General features: G+C 35.7%; 1 protein-coding gene across 1 annotated transcript in view; it reads right to left on the bottom strand.

The window, feature by feature from the left end:
* ARHGAP32 (Rho GTPase activating protein 32) overlaps nt 1-25109 on the bottom strand; it is a 118936-nt gene that overhangs the window by 87429 nt on the left and 6398 nt on the right. The window contains 4 exon segments of the mRNA XM_032472537.1: nt 5635-5719; nt 6090-6131; nt 6672-6763; nt 20269-20377. Of these exon segments, the coding sequence (XP_032328428.1) occupies nt 5635-5719; nt 6090-6131; nt 6672-6763; nt 20269-20377 (328 nt within the window).

Below are 25109 nucleotides of genomic sequence, written 5' to 3'. Positions count from 1 at the left end.
GGTTTCACACAGAGGTTTAAATTTCTGAAGCTGTACTTTAGGCCAAGTTATTGAAACACAGGCACGTTCAAAAACTGGTAGAGCCAAAACCAGAGATGAAGATTTCAAATAAGGGACAGAAATAGAAAAGAAGGATGGATTTGAAAGAACTGTATGACTATTTAAATGTGATGCACAACACACAGGTCTACCTGGAGGTGACTAGGAGAACAATATTATCAGAAACTGGAATGGCTAAGGGTGGGTACTTCAGAAACAGACTGCCGGGCTTCAAATCCTAGCTCTACTATTTACCATCTATGTGACCCTTGGCAAGTCACCTCACCTCTCAGACATCCATCTCTAAGCTGGGGGGCAGAGAATCTAAAGCATTAGGTCCCTGTAGGCACAGATTCAGCTTATTGTTCTAGTGGATGGTGAGATGACCAACAGGTACTGGCTTCCCACATGGATCCAAAAATGCTAACCTTTATCACACATTAAGTGTGATACACCTGGGTATCTACTCCCACACTCATCAGTCTGTTCTGTCTAGTCCTCTGCCAGAGCACAACTAAGAAGACCGAGAAACTATTCAATCATCAGCATCATCTCTTTAAAAAACAGAAAAAGGATATAATAAGCAATGTATAGAAAGACAAATATAAATTATAAGCATAAAATCATGTACAACATCCCCTCATAACTAGAGAAATACAGATTACAACAAGAAGAGGACATACTGCACCTATCCTACGGGCAAAAATTACAAAATCAACAATGCTTGTCACTGGGAGGAAAAGATACTACCATTAACCACTGCATAAACTGGCATACTTCAAAAATAAAACTTAGCAACAACTGTCAGCGTTTTAAGTGTACATACCCTTTGACTCAGCGAATCCTCTTATAGGATTTTATTTAATGGGCATATTCACATCAATAAAACCTGGAATACCCATCAATAGGGAAATAATTAAATAAATTATGGTATAATAATAAAATGAAATATTATGTAGCTATGAAAATGAGTAAGGTAAATCCAATTACTAAAATAAAAAAATATACCTAAGATACACTTGCAAGTAAAAAAGCAATTTTCAAGACAGTATGTATAGAATTTCATCTATATTTTTAAAGGATATAGTTAAGTAGATAGTTATAGCTACAGCTCTATCTAGAGATACTGCTACATATATTTTATAAATACATGGAAAAATTCTAGACAGACTCATAATAGTTAATAAAAGAAAGAGCATAAATGGAATTTTCACTTCCATTTGTAGCTGTCATAAAATATCATTTGATATTTTACAAAAATAAGTAAGTAAATGTACACTCATAAGACATATATATTCTTACCACATAAGAGCAAATTTAAATGTCAAAAAAAACCCAAAATATTTTAAAAAGCATTTTTAAAGTAAATTTTATCTCTTCTTCAAACATAAGTTCATTCATCCATTCATTCAACAAATATTCACTGAGTGATTTTTATGTGTCAGGCACTGTTGTACTCAGATGCTGAGGTGGAAAAAAAAGAAGAAATAATGATAAAATATTTAGCACGCCAGATGGTGATAAATGTTACAGCGAAAAATTACTTATGGAAGAGAGGTGGCGAATACTGGTGACCAAGAGGTGCCATCTTACATAGAAAAAGTATACCCTGAGAAGACAACATTTGCTCAAGCACTTTAAAAAGGGAAGGTAGCAAGTTATGTGGATATCCAGGGAGAACTTTCCAAGCAGAGGAAACAGAAAGTCCAGTGGTCCTGAGGAGGGAGCCCGTATCTGGGGGAAGAGCAGAGGTAACCGCGGCTGGAACACTATGTCGTAGGAGAGGAGGGGTAAGAGATGCGGGCAGAGCACTTAAGGGTAGATCTTGTAAATCCATGTAGGAAATTTGAAAGAATTTGACTTTTACTTTGAAAAAGAGGAGAAATGGAGGGTTTTGGAAAAGTGACATGATCTGAATTCCTAAAACTCAACAACATCAAAACACTAAGTAACCCAATTCAAAAATGGGGAAAGGACTTGAAGAGACACTTCTCCAAAGAAGATACACAAATGGACAGAAGTACCTGAGAAGATGCTGAACATCACCAATCATTAGGGAAATGAAAATCGTATTGTACTCATTAGTTTGATAAAAATGTTCAAAGATACAATATATATGGTCACCCAGAATGTTGTCTAAGGGTTTAATTCTAAGTACCTAACGGCGAGATTATGCATAACCTCCATTGCCCCTTCGTGCCATGGACTCCCCATGCTCTCTTCACTATCTGATATGGAGTCATTAGCATCTTTAATCAGATTGGACAACGAGGAATCAAGGGGTGGAGATGGGAGTGGCACCACTCTATATTACTCACAGTGACTCACTAGCAACACTGTTGCTTTCTGTCTCCAGGACTATGTGCTCTCCTGGCCTAGAGGTCTTAGTTGCAAAGGGAGGAATGCTTTCACCAGAAGAAACAACAATGATTCACGGTGCTGGAAGTTAAGACTGCTGCTCAGCCACTACAGGCTCCTTACGCCTCTAAACTACCAGGCAAAGAAGGGAATTACAGTGCTGGCTCGTGTGGCTGATCCTGACTTCCAGAGGGAAAATGGACAGCTTCTCAACAACAGAAGTAAGGAAGATTACGTCCAGAATGTAGGGGATCTCTTCGGGTGTCTCCTGGTATCACCAAACCCTGTCATTAAACTCAGTAGAAAATAACAAGAACCCAATTCAGGAAGGACTATTAATGGCCAGACCCAAAATGAAGGTTTGGGTCACCTCACCAGGTGAAGAACCACAACCAGCTGAGGTTCTGGCTGAGGGCAAAGGCAAATGCAGAATGAGCAGTGGTGAAGGCAACGGTACACCACCTACAGCCATATGACCATTTACAGAGTCAAGAGCTATAACTGTCATGAGTATTCCTCCTTATTTTGTTATGAATACGTTTCACTGTGTGAGTGTGTGTGTATACCGGTAGCAAATATCTTGTTTCCTCCTCTCTATCGCCTTACTAATATAAGATTTACATCATTATATTTAAGTATTGTTAACTTTACATCACAGTCTTCTAGTTATGGAATATCAAGAGTAAACATTACTGAAGGACTTTGCATCCTCTTCCGGGTAAAGATCCAGTGTCTTTAGTTGTGTAAACAATAGCTGGCCATGTTAGGCAGAAATAGGACCTTGTTATTGTCTTTATTTGGAGATAAGTATGGTTTAAGGAGTGCCAAGATGAGAAAGGGTAGACTGTGATAATTAATTTTATGTGTCAACTTTTGGTCAAACATTATTCCAAATGTTACTGTGAGGTTATTTTTCAGATGAGATTTAACGTTTAATTCAGTCGACTCTGAGTAAGGTAGATTACCCTCCATAACGTGCAGGAGAAGGGAGAGGGAGGAGAGATTACCCTCCAAACAGTGGCAGGTCTTGAAAGACAGACTTCCCCTGCAGAAGAGGGAACTCTCCCAGCAGACTGCCCTTGTACTCAAGTTGCAACCATTACGCTCCTCTTGGTCTTCAGCTTACTCTGGAGATTCTTGACTTACTAAATCTCCACAATACCACATAAGCCCATTCCTTAAAATCTCTCGATCTCTCTCTACACACACACACACACACACACACACACCCCTGTTCTGTTTCACTAGAGAACTCTAATATAGTCATATTTTAAAATAATAATAAAATTGGACTCCTTTCAAAAAAGACCAGTGGGTGCCACAGTGTTAAAACACTGAATTGCTGTACCACCGATGGCACACACTACTAGAGGGCAATGCTCTGCGCAGGAGAAGGCAGCAGATCTCAGCTCCAGCGCTGTGGTTAACATCCATTCTGACTGGTGTCTCAGCAGGGGTTCGGAAGTTTTAACATCACTCCTTTTCACACTATACATAAATATCAATTCCAAGTAACCTGAACGTTAAAGTCAAAATTAGGAAACTTAAAGGGAAAAAAAAGGACAATATCTTCATAACTTCAGAGCAAGGAAGCACATCTTAAATATGACTAAAAACCTACAAGCCAGAAGGTTTGTACATACATACAACTGCATAACGAATAAAATAAACAATGCCTATGTATTAAAAAGGAGTGAATAAACATGCCACAACCTGGGAGAAAGTGCTTTTAGTTCACACACAAAAATAAAGGACTAGATGCAACAAGAAAAGACTAACATCTAAAATATGTAAAGCATTCCCATGAATGAATAAGAAAAATACAAGTAAATCTATAAAACAAATTGAGCAAAAGGCTTGATTTAGACTTAAAAAACAGGAATCTCAGATGCACAATAAACAACTGAAAAGATGCTCAACTGCATTAGAAATTAGGAAACTGCAAATTAAAATACAGTGAGAGAGAACTGCATCCCCATCAAATTAGTAAAAATTAACAAGTATCACACAACCAGGAGTTGGCAAGGACGCAGAAAACAGCTCTCATTTTACTGCCTGTGGAGTGTAAATTTGTAAATCCCTTTAAAAAGTAGTTTGTTTACTTAGTAAAGCAGAACATGTGGGTCCACTGTAACCCTGAAATTCCACTCTGAGGCGTACTGCCTGAGGGACTCCTGCATTTGTGCCACAGGACTCGTGTAAAACAACGTTCACTGAGAGGCTGTTTGTAACAGTCAAAACTTGACAAGCCAAATTTCAAACAAATGAAATAACTGATAAATTACCTGTGACACACGTGTGCTATGGATTAATACACAGCAGTGAACAAAATGAACAAACTGTAACTACAAACTTCTACGGGGTAAATTTCACAGTGTTAAATGAAGAAGCCTGCCCGGTCTGACATCCCAGCCCCCGCCAGTAGCCCTGATCCTACTTAAACCTGTTCCACGTTCTCACCATAGCTCTCATCTTCTGGCCTTTTCTATGCTCTGTAAGAATAGGTCTTTGATTTTTGCTGGAGCTGCTCACTAACATCGCCAGAGCACCTAAAACTGCCTGCTCAGTAAATATTGGCTGAATAAATCAGACTAATTCCAATTAAATAAAGTTCAGAAACAGGTAAACCTAAATACCATACAGATAGTAAAATTATTTTTTAAAATGTAATGAATATTACACAAGAGATGGTAGAAGTAACCTCTGGGGTAGGGAAGGCAAAGGCAACACAGGAGGGACACCGGAAATGTCCACCTCCTAACCTAGACTTTAAAAGACGTATATAATATATACGTATAAATGTATGTGTTTTATATGCATACACACGTACAAACACAATATACTTCACGATAGAAGATACTGGAAAAAAAAACCTACACTAACACTTGTCTCCCTAACCCTAGTCCACCCTCACCCCAGCTCTGATTACTCATCACCACTCAACCCAGCGTGACGAGAGTCACGTGACAACTCAGGTGGTTCATGCTACAGAGCGACGGCAAACTCTGTCTAGGAATCTGGGAGAAATTCTGAGACTTATACTGATTCTATTATACTGTCTCCACTTGAAATAGGAGCCATCAGGTATCAAGTACTAATCAGCAGAAGAGAAGAAAAGTTTTCACACCAACCAGTAAGACATCAACAGAAAAACCTACTTCTAAGTGTCACCTGTCAGGTATACAGATACAGATACAGATGTCTTAATTCAGGATGTAGGAAATATTTCAAATATACCTGTATGCTGCCAAACTCAACGTTCTCATAATGGAAATGTGCACACTCAGCCATCTTCGGAAAGTGACCTTTAGTGAAGGGTAACCTGAAGTACATGAAATAAATGAGATACAAGGCACTAGAATAATCAAAATTACTAAGCCTGAGGAGAAAATAAAACAGGTTTAGGATGTCATGCAACAAGCAAAACACTATTTAATAAGCACATGCGCGTGAGCACATATACGCACATAAACCTTTTCAGAAATACACAGAGTCATATGGAAATTACATTCAGTGCACAGGCCAAAACCAAACAAATAAAATAAAAAGCATCACTGTAGTACTCTCCTAATCTTGACCCAAGCCAATGGCCACAGAAGGAGTATGCGTTTGGTGACTGTTATGTAGCTGTGGACAGCCAGCTGCGAACCAGAGGCAGCACTCCCACCACAGACTCCAAAGCCAGACTGTACCTGTGAATGTTGTCGCAGCCCATCAGTCCTGGATTGGTGGGTCTGGATGCAGAATGAACATTTTTATCCTTGTCTTTCCTCAACTTAGAATGAAAACATAGCTATCTAACCCTTTACCAGGGGAAAAGACAGTTTTTTTGTTTAAAACTGAAACGGATACCTTCAGGTATTTCACTTAAGAGTCAAATACTGACTCCATTTCAGGCTTTCTCAAAGGCAAAACTGAGAAACAACAATCTGATAACTCAACAAAACCGATTTTTCTAAATGAATGAGAGCATGTATTAAAGGCATCAAGAAAGACATACTTGGATTGTTCCTGTTGAATAAATGCAACCTGATAGACAATGGCATAGAAGTTGTTGCAAGAACAAAATTAAAGACTATTTTTAGACAAGCAGGTAATCTTCAGACCTACTCTGCTAATAGTTGAGTCATAATTTAAGGCTTAATAGTATAATTGAATGTACAGACAGTAAGAGCTTGTTGAGTAAGAAATTTAAATAAAAGTTTTAAGAGAAGTAAAGAACTGATTTCCATTTATAGGAATTCATTTGAGACCTGCTATAAAATTATACTCACTTTTTCACATGTTTAACCTTCATACTAGCTGTACTGCCACATGTCTTAAGACTAAGGTCTCCAGGAATTTCTGGAACATCTGCTCCTCTTGCCTTAAAAAAAATAAAGACAAAAAGATTTATGACTATTCTTTTAGTATAATACATTTTAAAAAGCAGATTATAGTTCATTTCAAGGGTTCTGCTGACTCCATACCAACAGAAACACATACTGATTTAATAATCTGTTCTTAAAATTATAACTTACTTGAGTATTCTCTTACAATCAAATTTTGAAGTCAACTATTATATTATGTGTCTCATCACAAACTAAAATAGCATAATGCCCTCCAAGTCAATCCATGTTGTTGCAAATTGCAAAAGTTCATTCTTTTTTTTTTACAGCTGAGTAGTATTCCATTGTGTACATATATATACACCACATCTTCTTAATCCATTCATCTGTCGATGGACACTTAAGTTGCTTTCATATCCTGGCAATTGTGAATAATGCCACTATGAACATTGAGTCGCATGTACCTTTTTGAATTAATGTTTTGTTCTTTTCGCATATATACCCAGGAGTGGAATTGCTGGTATCCATATATATAAACAGCTCATAAATGCAACATCAAAAAAAAAAAAAAGAAAAAAAAGAAAAACCCCGATTAAAAAAGGGCAGATGAATTGAATAGACATTTTTCCAAACAAGAAATGCATATGGCCAACAGGCACATAAAAACATGCTCAACATCACTAATCATCAGGGAAATTCAAATCAAAACCACCATAAGTAGTATGAAAATGAATACATGTATGTATATGTATAACTTAAACATTATGCTATACACCAGAAATTGACACAACACTGTAAACTGAATATGCTTCAACTAAAAAAAAAAAAAAACAAACACAGTAAGACATCACCTCACCCCTGTTAGAATGGCTATTATCAAAAAGAATACATGGGGAGGGTATAGCTCAAGTGGTAGAGCGCATGCTTAGCACACACAAGGTCCTGTGTTCAGTCCCCACTACCTCCTCTAAACATAAATAAATAAGTAAGCCTAACTACCTGCCCCCCCCCCAAATAAAATACAAACAAATGTTGGTGAGTATGTGGAGAAACGGGAACCCTTGTACACTGTTGGTGGGAATGTAAATTGGTGCAGCCACTGTGGAAAACAGTATGGAGGTTTCTCAAAAAACTAACAATAGAACTACCACATGTCACAAGAAATTGTTACAGGAACTTCAGCTCATTCTACATTTGTCTGGAATAGTTCATGATAACTGTAAAAACAATCAGGAATGAGGAAAGAGCAGGATTCAAAAGAACAAAAAAAAGATGACTCTTCTAACTTACTTTATGATACTAGTTAACACAGACATCAGAACCACCCAAGAGACTTTTGCCATCAGTCAGGACTAGACTAAGAAAAGAAAAGCTGGATAAAATGTATAAACCATTCTAAACATTGAAGCTCAACCATACAGAAAAGACATGAGATACAATATGATCTTTAAGAGAAATAAATTATATAAGACGAACTCCATGTTCAACCAAACTGTAGACCTGCAAGCACTTCCCAACCTCAGAGGAGGACTACAGGCCAACCCGAGGGCAGCAGCACCCCTGGGAAGGAGGATCAGGTGTCACGTTTCAAAGCTCCCTGTGACTGCACCTTAAAGGAAAACGCCCAGGAAGGAGAAAACTACTATAAGTGAATGAAAATATGTATACACAGATGAACCTGAAATAAGTTGCCGCTCCTAATCTCCACATACACAGGAGAAGCCTAACAAACCCGGCCCGAACACTGTGACCGAGAAGAGCTCACTCACTAGAAACAGACCTAGAAACAAAAGTACGAGCAACAAGCAGGGAAAAAATGCACAAACACTGTTAATATGCTCAACATGTTCAAGTATGGAAAAGGAAACAAACATAATGAAGAAACAAACGAAAACAAAACAAAACAAAAAAGTCCGTGGGACTACTACTGGTGAAAAACACAGTTGTAACAAAAACTACCTAAGAGCATACTAGACACGGCAGAAGAAAAGATCAGTGAGCCTGAAGAAACAGAAAGTAAAAACTACCCAAAAACTTCTTGGTTTTTAGTTTTTGGTGCTTTGTAAAGAGAAAAAGACAGGAAAACCAACAGTCACGTGACATGTGGGACAGTATCAAGCCATTTAGCATATGTGTAACCAAAGGCAAAAAAAGGAGAGGAAAATGCCGCCCCCCACCAGACGGGTGGTTAAGAAGAGGAAAAGAAAAACGTTTTGGAAAAAAAATAATAGGTAAAAAGTTTCCCTTTCATGAAAATTATCAGCATGTTCAGAAAACTCAATAAATCTGAAGTATGATCAACATTTTGAAAAATCACAAGGCACAGCATATCAGATAAACACCATGACCCGGCAGATTATCCCAGGAATGCAAGACCATTTTAGCATCTGAAAACAAGTCAGCAGCTCATCATATTAACAAAAAAGGGGGAAAATAATCATGTAATCATCTCTAAGGCAGTAAATACATTTGACAAAATCCCAAACCCTATTCATGAAATAATAAAAATCAGTCAACTAAAAATAGAAAAGAACATCCTTAATGTAATAAAAACTATTCAGTAAGAAACTAAAGGAAACATTATACTGAATGATGAAATATTTAAAGTTCCTCCCCCAATATGAGGAACAAAACAAGGATGCATGCAATTACCACATCTATTCAACACCATTATAGAGTGCCTAGCCAGAGCAATATGGAAAGTAAAGAAAAGATTGTGCACATATAAAATCTAAAAGAATTTAAAAACTCTTACAGGTAACCAAAGAATATATCAAAGACTCTGGGTATGAAGTAAATACACAAAAAATTAATTACATTTCTACATATTAGCAGTAAACAACCAGGAAATAAAATTTTAAAACAATTATGCAATAATATTGAAGAAAACATCAAATACCCAGGAATACACCCTGTAAGATATATGAAAGACTTCTACACTAAAAACTACAAACATTTTTCAAAATTTAAGAAAATGTAAATTAACAGAATGTATACATATACACATCTGATCTGCACAGACTGGAAGGCACAATACTGTCAAAGTGTCAGTTACCCTCAAAATTATCTACTGATTTATCTGTATAAATTGGCAAGCTAATTCTAAAGATTTATATGGAAATGCTAAGCACACAGAAGTGCCAAGACCAAGAAGAGCAAAGCTGGAATACTTACTCTACCAGATAACAAGATTTGCTATAAAATTAAAATAACAAGACAGCAGTAGTATTTACCCAAGAACCGAAAAATGGATCAAAAGAACACATGAGAGAATTCAAACAGCAGCCAGAATATGGTCATCTGACTCAAGACAAAGTCACAAGTGAAATTAAGTCAGGAAAAAAGACAGTCATTTTAATAAATGTACCAGGCCACTCAGATTTCTACATGGATAAAAAAAATGTTGATCCCCATATCTCACATCACACACAAAAATCAATTTTAAACAGCTCATAGTCCCAAACATAAAAGTAAACATATTCTAGAAAATACCTTCATAACACTGAGATGGGCAAAAATTTCTACAAAATACACAAGCAAAAAAGAATAATTAAAATAAAAATTTTTAATAAATTGGACTCAAGCTAAGAATTTCTGTTTATCAAATGATACCATTAAGCATGTGAAAAGGCAAATCAGAGTCTGGAAGAAGAAATTGGAAATACAAGTTATCTGATACAGGACTAGTATATATAATTTATCAAGAACTTCTAAAATTCCGTTTTAAAAAAGACAGGCAACCCAACAGAAGAAAAATGCAGTATTTAAATGAACACATCACAGAAGACATCTCAAGGGCTAATAAGCACATGAAATGGTGCTAAACATAAATCATCAACATAGAATCACAAATAAAAACCACAATGAGATTCTATTACATACACAACAGAACGGCGATACAAAGAGTACATATTGTAGAATTTTATGCACAGAAACAATGGTTAACTTTGGTAGCAAAAGTACTGACTAGGAAGGACTTTCTGAATTTTAGGAAAATTTTATTTTTCTTAAATCTAAGTGGCAGTCACATGGGAAAAACATAAGCAAAAATTCATCAAGCTCTATATGAAGATTTGTGACTTGTCTTTACATGAGTTATACCTCAGAAAAAAACTAAATGGAAAAAAACAAACAATAACAAGAGAATGAAAAATTATAGGCCAATCTCATTTATGAAACACAAATTTTTAAAAATACCGTACATAAAATAGTGAACCAAATCCATCATTGTATTAACTTCAAAAAAAAAAGCATAATCAAACTGAAGTTACCCCAGGAATGCAAGGTTTTCAGCGTAAGACCCCGTACACATATAAAGAAAAGAAGTTAAGCAGAAACCCTTTTCGTTTCCTTTGGGGGCAGGAGGCAGTATTTAAACAGGCTGCCAGAACAACAGAGCAGACAGATAAAGAAGGCATGATGAAACCTGATTACAGCAGGACACGGCTGAGTCTTCTGTCATACACGCTGGATAAAAGTTCTAAATGGCAATTCAATATTAAGACAGTTATACAAATCTGGAGTTGATGAAATACTCAAGAATGTTAAGTGTCAAATTATATTGCAAATTACTGTGCAATAGGAAGGAGGTCGCAGATCACAGGGCTGTTTCGTTCCTAAATTTCTCAAATTTTTTATAAAAGACAAAAACATATATGACATATTTATCAAATTTACAGACAGGAGAAAACTTAAAGGGATATGAATACCCTGAGTGACAGAATTCACAGATTTTATTTTAATACATTGCAAAAACAAACTGAAATGATTACGAAGTTCATCAAAGATTAAAAAAAGCCCTGAATTTATATTCAAAACTCAATTACATAAGTATGAGGGAACACACTTTATCTGACAAGAATTCATGTAACGAAATCTAAGGCCTAGAGTTTACCACAAGCTAAATAAATATAAGCCAAAGAATATCCTCACTGGTAAAAGCTAACGCAGCCTGAAAAACATGTGGCATCTATAACAAGGAAAGTATTTGTTTCTCCATAATCTGAACCAGTTAAACCACATAGGGTAGAGATCATCCGTTTCAGGAAAATATAATTTGATACTGAAAACCTGCAGAACTAAGAACTGGCAGTGTTTTATCCTGCCTGCTCCACTGCTCTCTAACCCAGGAAAGTATTCACCATTCCTGTCACTGGTACCGATTTTTAAACCATCTTTCGAATGCCTGTTCTCTTGATCCCAGGTGCACAGGAAACTCTAACGCTGAACGGGCGATTGTCAGGTGACTTAACAGCAGTGTAACATGCTAAGCTCTGACCCAGAACCACAAAGCTGGCGACTTCCACATGAGCCACACACAAGGCCCACCCCTTCTGTACTGGCTACATGAGTGACCACCTTCTCCAAATACTATGATGTCCATCTTATAACAGGTACCAGCAGAATGCGAACGAGCATCGCAGATTTTTAACTAGGGAAAAAAAACAGAGTATGGGAAGGTGTTTAACATACATTCACAGAGCTAAAAGAAATCTCATTCAGCCCTTCCACTTGCAAACAGGAAAGTCAAACCAAGAAACAGCAACTTGCCACAGTGCATTAGTTGCAATAGTCAAATTAAACTGAATTCCTATCACATCTACTATATCTAATATAAGCAAATGAGAGAAGAAAAGTTCAAAGACAGTAGAATTCTTTAAATGAGAAATTACAACAATGAGAAATAGCTTTCCTCCTATCAAAATATGAAAGAGTAAAAATTTTAAATTGAAAATATATGACACGAAAGACACTAAGCATTATTCCTTAGAATATGAATTGACAAAAAAATTTTGAGAAGTAACGTAAGGATCCTCACACGTTTTAGATAATAATTCCTCATAACAGTAAAAAGAAAAGGCAAAATTCGTCATAAAGATACTCATCAAAGTGAAGAATATAAAACAAACTCAAGGCCCTACTAATTACTGAAATATCAAAACTATATTCTATATTATAGGGAATTATGTAGTCACTACATTTGTTTATTAAGAGTTCTTATTTAATACCAATTGCAACACACTGCATACACACATTTCTCCCAAGCAATAGATTTTATGGAGTATTAGTGGTTTTAAAATTCTTGAATATTTGTAATTTTCATCAACTAATGTTATCACATATGTTAAACATATTAGGAAGCATAAATAACAAATAAAAACTATATAACACTGTGTTAAGCAAAATTCTAAAAAGGCCCCCAAGCCCACCCTTGGCCAAGATTCCCACCTCCTGGTTATTCAAACATTAACTGAGGCAATTCTGGGATTTTGTAGATTAATTAGAGTCTCCGGTCAGTTGATCTTAAAGTACAAAAGTCATCTGGATGCGCCTGATCTAATCACATGATTGCTGCAAAACCAGAGTTTTCTCCAACTGGTAGCAAAAGGGAAAGTCAAAGATTCAAAGCATGAGAGGGACTTGAGGTACAGCTGCTGGCTTTGAAGACTGAGGGAACCAAGCGAGAAGGAATTCAGACCACCTCCACCAGCAGAGAGCAGTACCCCTCCCCACTCCTGCTGCCCAGCCAGCAGGGAAACCCGGCCCTCAGACCTAGGAACTAGAAGGAACCACAAGGAACTAGACTGCCCACAACTAAACGATGTGGGAAGCAGATTCTCCAGGCTTCATGTGAGAGCCCAACCTAGCAGCCACTTCAATTCAGCTTTATGAGACCCTGAGCAGAGAACCCAATTCAGCTTGCCCAGACTTCCAACCTACAGAACTGTAAGATAATACGTGGTATTGTTTTTAGCTCCTAAATTTCTTACACAGCAACAGAAAATGAATACTAACAACGTGAATATTTAAGACCCTAGAAATTCCTGAGTCATCTTGGGCTTTAAGTGCTCCTTTATCTCTCATGCAATTAAAACTCTCTTCCCAGGACTGTGATACAAAGCCTCAGAAGCTCTTGCCTTCCAGAACTCCCAGAGCTCCACTGAATGCACTAACTTCACTGCTTGCCCAAGGCTCTGCGAAGCATCCCTCAAAGGACCATGCTGCTCACATGAAGGCAAGCCCAGGAAGTGCAGATTCCGCAGGTGGGGCAGGTAACAGGTGGGAGGGGCACAGGTCTGAATGAGTGCAGCGGCAATCTCTCCCTTCTCCCTGGCAACCCTGTATTTTCAGTGTGCACACTACAGTATGTTCCACATCCCATTCTGCAGCTCATTTTGCAGCTTGCAACCCCCTCCATGGCAATGTTTTTTATTCCCCCTTCACAGGTGCCCCCTACACTGTGTCCATCAGCCAGGCTCTTCCAGAGACCTCTTCCCTCCAGGAAACCGGGCAACTCCTTGACCTATGACACTTCCCATAATTTAAAATGGGGGGCTGTTCAATTTTCTCTTTATTGCAGCACCTTAATAATAAGGTAGAAAGTTTCTACTAAATGAAGGGGAAAAAAGGAACATAAAATCGTATACGGTTTACAATCATAAAATCATATTTACAGACATGATGAGAAAGCAAAATATATCAACAAAGCAATATTCTTTGAAACTAGTTATTTGGGGAAACTTACATTAAAAAATCATGCTTATATGGATCTTAAATTTAAAACTCTTTGCATTAAAAGAAATCATGAAGAAAATATACCAAAATAACCTCACCACTGTGGAAAACTGGATTATTGGTGAGTCTTTTTTTCCACCACTTTTTGGCTTTTTCTATATAAGCATGTTTATTTTTATCAAAGAGGAAGGCTCTACTGAAAAAGAGAGAACACAAGAAGCTAGTAGCTTCTTCCACCTCTGTATGTTACCTAACCTACAGCAACCATTTACAAATTCATGACATGTCACAAATAAATGAGATTAGATAGTCTGTGTAACTCCAATGGGCAAAATTAGGTATTCATATCTGGAAACTGTCATTGAGAAAGAATAAGAATAAAAACATGTTTATGATGGGATGTACCAGTGTATGGTAACAAAATGAATTTTTCATTAGTCACTGAGTCAAATTACTGAGTTACCTGGTGGGAGCTAGAACCACAGTGGAGATGCCTCTCAAAGCATAAAAAGAGAGGGAGAAATAACCTGCCGTCTCGCCTTTTCCTGCCCTCCAATCTGCTACCAGTGCCTCCCACTTGTCAGAAGACTGCTGGCAAGGGAGTATAGGAAATGCAGTTTGCAGGGATCTGCCTCCTGCAACAGAGAACAAAGCAGAAGGGGTAGGAAATCCCAACCCCAGACCCACAACATTCATTCCTGAACAATGAAGACAGAACTGTGTTTACGTATCATACAATACCAGTCATTTAAAACACAGGTTATTTTATATAAAATGCCCTCATATTTTGAAATGGAGCAGCAGCTACCAGATAACATCCATATACATATATACACACACACAGAATCAACTGAATAAATAAGATTGTAATATTAAATTTGTACTGTGAATAAAGGCAAGCTAATCACAGTTAGCGGCTAACACCTAAGAACCATAAAGGCAGGTCCAAAATTGTGACAGAAAATCAGCAATAACACCACTGAATGAGCATTCACAAAGGGCAGCAAAATGCAGTCAGACCAAGAATACACCACTGTTAAAGTGTTCTTTTCTTCAAGGAACAAAAATCCCCAACACAATTTGCATGGGGAAAGGAGTCTGATCAAAATTTTCTTTATGTACAAGGCTAGCAAAAAGATTTGAAAATAAGTCAGAGGAAAGAGATGGTAACTTTCTGCCACTTTTCACCTTTTTTTCTTTTAATAGACTCAAATCATATTTATTATATTCTCTTTACTATTTATAAACAGAATTTGAGAAAGAGCACTACACCCCTTAATTTATAGCTATTTTTATAAATAATATTTCTTGATAATGAAAACGAAAAATAACATTTCTGCTTAATATATACTAGTAATGGGAAAAAAATCTTTGGCCTCTTAAACAAGAAAAAAAATTTAGGAGCTATCTCTATGCAGGTCAGGCTGCATGCATATACATATGCACGTAGCAACTGAAAAAAACAAGATTTAAATACAAAATTTGTTCTGTCAAGAAAGGCAAACAGGACTGTTAATTTCTGTACTCAACTACAGCCTAACCATAGGAAATAGATGCAACAAATCTCTGATATGTAACATGTTTATAGAAGCCTTTAAATTTTAATTGGTCTAAGTATTGTTCCCTTTCTTACAGAGGAATAAAAGACAATGGGGGAAAAGTTAACAATAATCATCCCACTATCACAGAAAAGCTAAATTTATTTAAATCTATAGTGTATTATGTTGAACAACAATATCACTAAAATGATCCTTAAAGAATAAGTCTATCACAAAGAAATTCAATTAACTGAGTTATCGTGTGAATATTTTCAAAGGAATTTTGATACAACAAAATGCCCTTAATGTTACATATTACATAACATATTGGAGGAAATAAGTGAAGAAAACTGTTATCTAGAACTTGTAATACACAAGTGACAAAAGACAAAAATAAGAGTCAAAGAAGCAGGCAGGTAGATTTAAGTACACAGATAATTCACAAAGCATACCAGTAGCCAACAAATCAGCCTTGGAGTAAACTACAGTGACAATGAATATATGTATGTTCATGTATAACTGAAAAATTGTGCTCTACATTGGAATTTGACACAACATTGTAAAATGACTACAACTCAATAAAAAAATGTTAAAAAAAAATAAAGAAAAAAAGAAAAAGGTAGGAGGGGAAAAAAGAATCATAAATGAGACACATAATTGGAAATTTTCTATTAAAGAAATAGCAAGATTCTAGACTCTCCATGACACTCCAGTTGAGATCTACAAGAATCATTATTCCCCTGACTACACATGTTATAAGTACTTTTCTCCTTGAATATTTTTAAAGCTATATATCAAATCTTATCAGTAAAAGTAGCACCCAGCTCACTAAAAGCCTTCAACAGCACAATATTTGGAATGTAGTTTTCAGCTTAATAACTAACAATAAAATGCTGGGTTTAAGATCAGTTCAGCAGCTCAAAAGATTTTAGGCTTAACCTTATGAAACTGCCAGTTTTCAATCCTTTTTAACCAATAAAATTAACAGTTTCATACAATTCAACCTAAAATACATCCCAGAACTCTCAGTAGTACATTAATTATCTTCAACAATTAATACCACTTGATCTATGTCAGAGAATTCCCACAATCTTCAGCCAGAGCAGGATGTACCATGAAATGGGGTGAGCTTGGAGCTGTTCATAGAAGAGCTGTTGAATATACTGGCAGAAGTTCAAAACCTGAGCTTTGCATATTAATCAATGGTTGCAATTGTGATTGTTCACAAAGCAACACTAAATAAAACATTCAGCTTTCAAAGGCTGAAACGATGAACATCATCAGCTTCTCTGAATTTAATTCAGAGAACCAAAATCTATCCATCGGTCAAAAATAAATACCTAAGTATCACACATAATATAATGATAATTAAAGAGCCAAAGATACCCATTTAAGGCGCATTTACAATGACTTTTTTTCTTTTATTCAAATTGCAATTTTTTTCTAGCTTGATGGGTAAAAGAAACCAGTCTCAGTACCACACACGGTGGACACCTATCAATCTGAAGAGCAAAAATCAAAATACACACCTCTTCCAAAATTACCCCTTCCTCAAAACTATTCAGGAAGGAAAGTCCAGCTGCTCCACCGGTCCCCATTCCTCTTTAGAAAGCAGGCATTAGACAGGAAATAACAAGAGTTGGCATGCATGTGGAGGAGAGGGAACCCTCACGCACTGTTGGTGGGAATGTAAACTGTCGCAGCCACTATGGAGAACAGTAATGGCAGTTCCTCAAAAAATAAAACTTCCAGCAATTCTACTTCTGGGTGTTTATCCGAAGAAAACACAGATAACTCGAAAAGATATATGTATCCCTATGCTCACTGCAGCACTGTTTACAAGCTATAAAAGCAACCTAAGTGTCTATCCATAGATGAATGGATAAAGAACACACACATACACACAATAGAATACACACACAATAGAATATTACTCATTCATTAAAAAGAATGAAATCTTGCCATTTGCAACAACATGAATGGACACTGAGGGTATTATGCTAAGTGAAACAAGTCAAAGAGACAAATACTGTGTGATTTCACTTACATGTGGAATCTAAAAAACAAAACAAACATAAAAAGATCTGGTGGTCACCAGAGGAGAGAGGGGTCAGGGGATAAGCGAAATAGGTAAAGGTGATTCAGAGGTACAGTCTTATAAAATAAGTCACAAGGATGTAATGTACAGAATGGGGACTATAGTTAATAACTTTGCATGGTGACAGATGGTAACTAGACTTATCATGGTGTTCACTTCATAATGTATAAAAGTGTCAAATCACTGTGAAACTAACATAATATTGTAAGTCAATTACACTTCAATTAACAAAAAAGAAAGCAGGCAATAGTGAGGAATGTTAACTAGACTTATTGTCGCTGACCATTTCACAATACACACATACACTGAAACATTATATTCTACACCTGAAACTAATATGTTATACATCAATTATATCTCAATTAAAAAATGACTTTATAAAATTTTTTAAATTCTTAACAATTCAGAAATTTCCTGCTTTCTTTTAGATATGCATTAAAAATCTAATTTTCTGGTCACACCACACAAATCAATATAAATTCAACATTTAAACTCTTTTATTTATAAAGCTACTGAAAATTAAATCAATGGAATTGTTTTGGAGAAGCATTTTCTAAGGGTTTATCTTAATAATAAACTTCATTCTCAACATGATACTTCACATAGATTATTATTAATAGAGAAAAAGGTCCCAAACTTCCTTTACTCTTACTTCCTCATTAAAATCAGTGTAATTTTCTAGAGAAAGTATAGTAAAATGGAGCTCTAATCTCATTTATTCCTTTTCATCATTGATGTACACTTTTTGCAATCTAATAATGTATTATTTATTGAGTTTAATGATTTTTTAAATAGAATTATAGTATTTACCTTCAAAAAACTGATACATAAAAAAATTGAGTACCAACATAATAAGATGCTAAAACATATGCTATAAATGGTAATTTCCGTAGACAAATCAATGTGAACCTCAGCAAAGAGAATTCAGAACTTTCTATGCATATAGCATGTGACATTTTAATACAGAGGAAACAAACCACTATATAGCAAGTATCACCTTTCTTTCCATTCAATAAATTCAATGTAGACTTACTGCAAGTTATCAAAATATAGGTAAAACTGTGAAAGATGTTTAAATGGACAAAAGAGATTACTGAATATCCTTTCAATGGAATGCTGGCACCTCCAGGGACTACTTGATTCAATAGGGGTGTGGGGCTTCTTTGTCTTTGACTGGACTAGTTCACATCTCCATGGAGTAGAAGTTTGCAATGTAATGTTATGCTAATAGAAAAACAGCAATAGAAGAATCTAAAGAATTCTAAAAAGGCCTTCTAAGCAATGAATATGCTCAATTAAAATAATATATGCATGAACTGGTGTCACTATTTGGCAGTACCTGAGTGAAAAAGCATTTTTAAACAAGGAATATGTAAAATCTCACTACAAATCTGCTTTGACAGATGAACACTTGCATTCAATTTTGATAAGCAACACTTAATTACAATTAAGTAAAATGTTATTCTCCAACAGAATGAATTTTACTGTTCTTATTAATAGATCTGAATTTTTAAAAGCTATAACAGATTAAACGGATATCTCAAGCTTATGTGGTAAAACTACACTACATAGTAATTTTCCACCTAACTCCCAACAAAAACTGCTTTTCCAGTATCTCAGTAAATGCTAACTATATTCTTCAGGTTGATCAAATCAAAAAACTTGAAGTCATTCTTGACATCTCTTTATGTCACTCTCTATGTACCACTCATCAGCAAAAACAGTTGGCATTATCTATAAACCAGAATCTAACCATTGTTTACCACATCTAACACATCCTGGTTCAAGCTACCATCACTGTTCATTTTTTATAATAACCTTCTAACTGGCCTCCTATTTCCTCTTCTGCCTCCCTTGTTAGCCTCTTCACAAGCAACCAGAGACTCTCTCTAAAATTTTAAACCAGATCACGTCCTCACAAGCAACCAGAGACTTCCTCTAAAATTTTAAACCAGATCATGTCACTTCTTGGCCAAAAAAACTCTAATGGTTTCCCAGCTCACTCAGCATAAAAAACCAAAATCCTTTTAATAAACTAAGAGAAACCACTTCTCTGACCTCACCTCCTACTTCTACCCAGCTCAATTTCAGCCACAGGTCCTATTTGTGTTTCTTCCAACTTGCTGTTTAATTCTATGCCACAGCCTTTAACTTGTTCTTCCATTGCCTGAAATGATCTGTTCCCAGATAAATGCACTCTCTCACCTCCTTCAGGTGTCTGCATAGTCCTCAACTTCTTCCAGAGGCCATCTGCGACCATCTTGCATAACTAGCAACCACCCTTTCACAATCTAACCCACCACTTTGTAACCCACCACCTCTGCACTAATCTCCCACAATGGCACACACCACCAAGTGACAGAGTATATACATATGCATAAAACTGACTTACCATTGCACTAAGTGTCTCTTCCCAATCAGGCCGCTCTCGAGGGTGAACGTTTCTGTGTAGTTCTGGAACAAAATCATCCTCTTCAGAATGTACCGAGGACTTCATCTTCCTAGAGACCAAACATCAGAGAGTATGATCAGAATTCCCATTTCTAGGAGAGCTTTCCAATGACCACAATTCAAAGAAATGGTGCACTCACTGTAGAGCACAGTCTGGCAGTTTCTCAAAATGTTAAACAGAATTCAACAATTCTACTCCTAGGTATTTAACCAAGAGAAATAAAACATACGCCCACCAAGAAATTATACATGAATATGCATACCAATATTATTCATAATAGCCAAAAAGTAGAAACAACCATCAACTGAAAAATGAACCAATAAATGTAGCAGATCCATACAATAAAATATTACTCAGTCATTAAAAAAAAAAAAAAAGAATGAAGTACTTCATGCTACCACATGGATGAACATAATGTAATGAACATAATGTAAAAACATTATGCTAAATGAAAGAAGTCAGACACAAGAAGTCAGATTCCATATATACAAAGTGTCCAGAATAGTCAAATTCACAGAGACAGAAAGTATACTGGTGGTTGCCAGGGGCTTGGGAGAGGAGCACATAGAGCTACTGCCATTGAGTAAGAGATTTCTTTCTGAAATGTTCAAGAATTAGGTAGTGGTGGTGGTTGTACAAGTTTGAGAGTATACTAAAAACCACTTATTGTACACTTCAAAGGAGTGAATTTTATGGTATATAAATTATATCTTAGTCAAAAACTAAATAGACTAAAAATTCCAATTAAAATATATAAAGGGGGACATTTCATGATGATAAAAGTGGCAAATCAACAGAGTAAAATAACAATAAAACCCACATGCAACAAATAACACAGCTTCAAAATACATAAAGCAAAGCCTGAAAGACCAAAAAGGAAAATAGGTAAGTCCACAATTACAATTGTATATTTTAACAAACATTTCTCAGTAACTGGCAGAATAAGCAGATTTAAAAATCCCACGTAAACAGGTGATCTGAACAACACAATTTTCCAGGATGAACTAGAACATTAAACCCAACAACTACAGAATGTATATTCTTTTCAAGTGTATATGAAACATTTTCCAAGAGACCATGATAGACCATGAAGCAAGTCTCAATAAATACAAAAAATTTAAATCATGGACAAAGTATTCTGTGACCACCACAGAATTACACTAAAAGTCAATTAATGAAAGGTAACTAAAAATTCTCCCAATGTTTGGAAATTTTAAAACACAATTCTGAATAACTCATGAATCAAATTCGCAAAATCACAATGAAAATTGGAAAATACTTAGATCTGAATAACAAAAATACAGCACATTAAAATGTGTGGGTTACAACTGAATCAGTAAAATTCAGACCCCTAAATGTATATTACTGGAAATAAGACAAGTTGGAAAATAAGTTATCTAATCTTCCATCACAAAAATCTAGAGAAAGAATAGAAAATCAATCCAAGTAAAGAAAGAAAATAAATTTAATAAAGAAATCAATGAAATAGAAAGGTGTATAACACAGAAAATCAAAGCCAAAAGTTGGTTCTTTGAAAGATTAATAAAATGAGAAACCACCAAGAAGTCAGAATGGTTACCTCTGGGAGAGGTACTAACTAGTAGGGCAAGGGTCTTGTAAGGGGCTGAGAATAATTTATATCTTGATTGTGCTGTGATTATATGAATGTATACATTTATATAAATTCTTCAAGCTATATTCTTATGATTTATAGACTTTATATACAAATTATACTTGAATAAAAGTATAAAATAAAAATTTATTGGCAAATGTTCTACAAAAGTATAAAAATTACGTTTATATACATTTTGTGTCATGTACCAATGAATCAACTCCATAAAAACTTAATATCCATTTATTTAATTGACTATTTTGTTCCATACTTTTAAAATCATGGACAAATTTTACCCTCAAAATGATTATAGTTTCATTTCTAACAGGAAAAACAGTGTTAAGATTACCAACCATAAAACTGGAAGAATCTAATGCTCTACTTACAAGAGTTTTCTGTTAAACATCTGCAGACTTGAACCTGGATATTTTCAATCGAAAGGAAAAAGAGAAAACAACACTTTCTTCTAATTGTGGGAACTAGCCTTACCATCTTGCTGCTCTGCTTAGTAAAAAATTATTTGAATCTTTGACACACCTTCTATTTTGTGAGATTCTTGTTCATAATGCAAAATACTATACTTGACAGAGTTAAAATTTCAGAGAAGTTCAAGTGACACCCTGCCTGAGAAGTGTATCCAAGGCACTGCTTACTCCTGGGCACATCTTTTCTTGATCCCTGGAGTAAATTCCAAGCAGCAACAGAACTTTACCTTTTCCTTTTTATTCTCCCAATCTTTGTTTATTTCTGGTTCTTTGCCCAGCTGGGTCCTGGTTCTGTGACACTTGTCCCCATTGGTATGGGAAATGACTGGGAGGTGTTCTTATGGTCTGACCACGTGGTGGTATGTGACAGATAAGAGACACGCATCTATTCTGTCAGAGACAACAAAGAATTTGGTTTGTTAGTCAATTTATGCCTATCTGTTTGTGAAAGAATATATTTAAATTTCACTGAAGAGAACAGCTGACATATACCTGATGTGGTGAGTTTGATGTTCTCTGTTTAAGCCGTAAAACTGAAGCTACAAGGTATCTGTGTGTGTCTGTAAGTGATATATCACCATAGGGAGTGATATATTTTCCTACCTTCAGGAAGGATATTAAAGTATATCCTACCGAGGATATTAAAAACTAGATTATAAAGCCCCTTAAAATATAGGAGTTCTATTCTGGTTGGTTTATAGGGACTATTAAGTGCTTACATAAATCTAATATTCCTAGAATTCTTCGAAAATAAACAAACTGAAATTCTAACGTTACTGGGGTCACCTGTGCTGGCTATGAAAGCAGAATAGAGGTATCCTGGAGGAAGTGAAATTGAGTTTTGGTTCCTCCCAACTGAAATGCCTGATACACTCTAATTCTTAGCGGGTATTATAATTTCATCATGCAAAATCCGAAAAAGTATAAAAAGGTATACAATGAAGAATCTCCCTCCCATCCTCGTCTCCATCTGCCTAACGCCCACCCATTAAACATTTCACTTTATATATTCTTCCAGGTTTTATGAATATATATATACACTCACATGTAGAATTTTTCATAGATATTAAAGAATATATCTATCAAAAGCAAAGTATAAAAGCAGTGTGTAAATATACTACTCTTTGTGTAGGAAATTGAGAGAAGAGTTTTACTCCTCCAGTTCCACCCCACGTTTCACATAGGAAGTACCATGGTTACACACTGTTGTGTAGTTCTCTAATACTTCCTGGAGAACTTCCCATATCAGTATATAAAGACCTTCTTCACTTTTTTTACAACTATGTAATAATCCTCCGTGTGGATATTCCATAATTTATTTAACCAATTCCCTATTAATGAATTCTTGAATTATTTCCAACCTTTTGCTATTACAAACAATGCTACAAGGTTGTGAGTATGTCATTTCTACACATGTCCAGGTATATCTGAAAGGCAAACACTCAACAATGTGAAATATTCTTTCCATACAGTAGCCCATTTTTTCTGTTGGGTTGTTGGTCTTTTTCTTTTCTACTTTTAGTCATTTATTTATTAAAGAGATTAGGCCTTCATTTGTAGTATGAATCCAAGTACTTTCCCCAGGCTGTCATTTGTCCTTGCTTTGTTTTCTGTAATGCAGATGTTTCGAACTTTATGCAGTTGAATTTCACAACCCCTCCCTTTATGAGTTTTGCATTTTCATAGTTTCAAAATGCCTTTCCTGATCCAAAACATTTTTTTTTAATATTCCCATGTTTTCCTTTAAATTTTTCATGGTTTCATTTAATACATTTTATCTTTGATCATTTGGAATTCATCCTTGGTATGAGGTGGGTATCTAATTTTCTTTATTTTCCACAGATGTGTATCCAGTTTCCCCCAAAGTATTTACTGAACAGTACGCAATGTCCCCGTTGGTTGTTAAGAAGCCATCTTTATCGTAGCTTCTTATGCATTAGGGTATATGTCAAGGCTTTCCATTTTACCCCATTCTGCCTTCTATTTATACCAATACCACAAGGTTTTAATTATTGAGACATTATAGTATAATGTCTAGTTGCACTAATCCTCTATCCAACATCTTTGCTTTTTTCTTTCCGCCAAAGTTTCTTGGCTAAATTATTTAGCCAGGGTCAGTTTATTTCAAGATCACTTTATCTAGGTTTTTTAAAAGCATTCTTATTATCCCATTAAATTTATAATAAACTGACATCTCTATGATGTTGAATATTCTGTTATGAACAAGGTATATCTTTTCATTTGTTCCAAACATCTTTTTTGCCCTTCAATATCTTAAATTTTCTTTATATAAGTCTTAGAATTCCTTATTAAGTTTATTTCTGAGTATTTTATCTTTTTCACTGCTGTTAAAAGGGGCCCCTTTTCTTCATTTTCTAACTGGTTACTGTTTGATGCACTATTATTAGCCCTGTTTTGCAGACAGTAAAACTGAAATGCATTAATACATCTCAGTCACTCCAGATACGACAGACCATTTTCTCCTGGAAGATCCCACTTTCCAGCCTTAAGAGGACACTGAAACAAGCCAGTCTCTTCTCTAGAGCCCACTAGACAGGATGAAAGACATCAATATTCTGCCTCACTGAATGCTCCCTTCAGAAGTTTCCTCTCAAAAGCCATGAAAAAAACTACCAGTGGACTTCCAATTCAAGACTGCGTACATGTTGAAAAACAGAGTTCTC

Source organism: Camelus ferus, chromosome 33, assembly GCF_009834535.1.
Source record: "Camelus ferus isolate YT-003-E chromosome 33, BCGSAC_Cfer_1.0, whole genome shotgun sequence".
Classification (NCBI taxonomy): domain Eukaryota; kingdom Metazoa; phylum Chordata; class Mammalia; order Artiodactyla; family Camelidae; genus Camelus; species Camelus ferus.
This window is presented reverse-complemented; position numbering and strand designations above follow the sequence as displayed.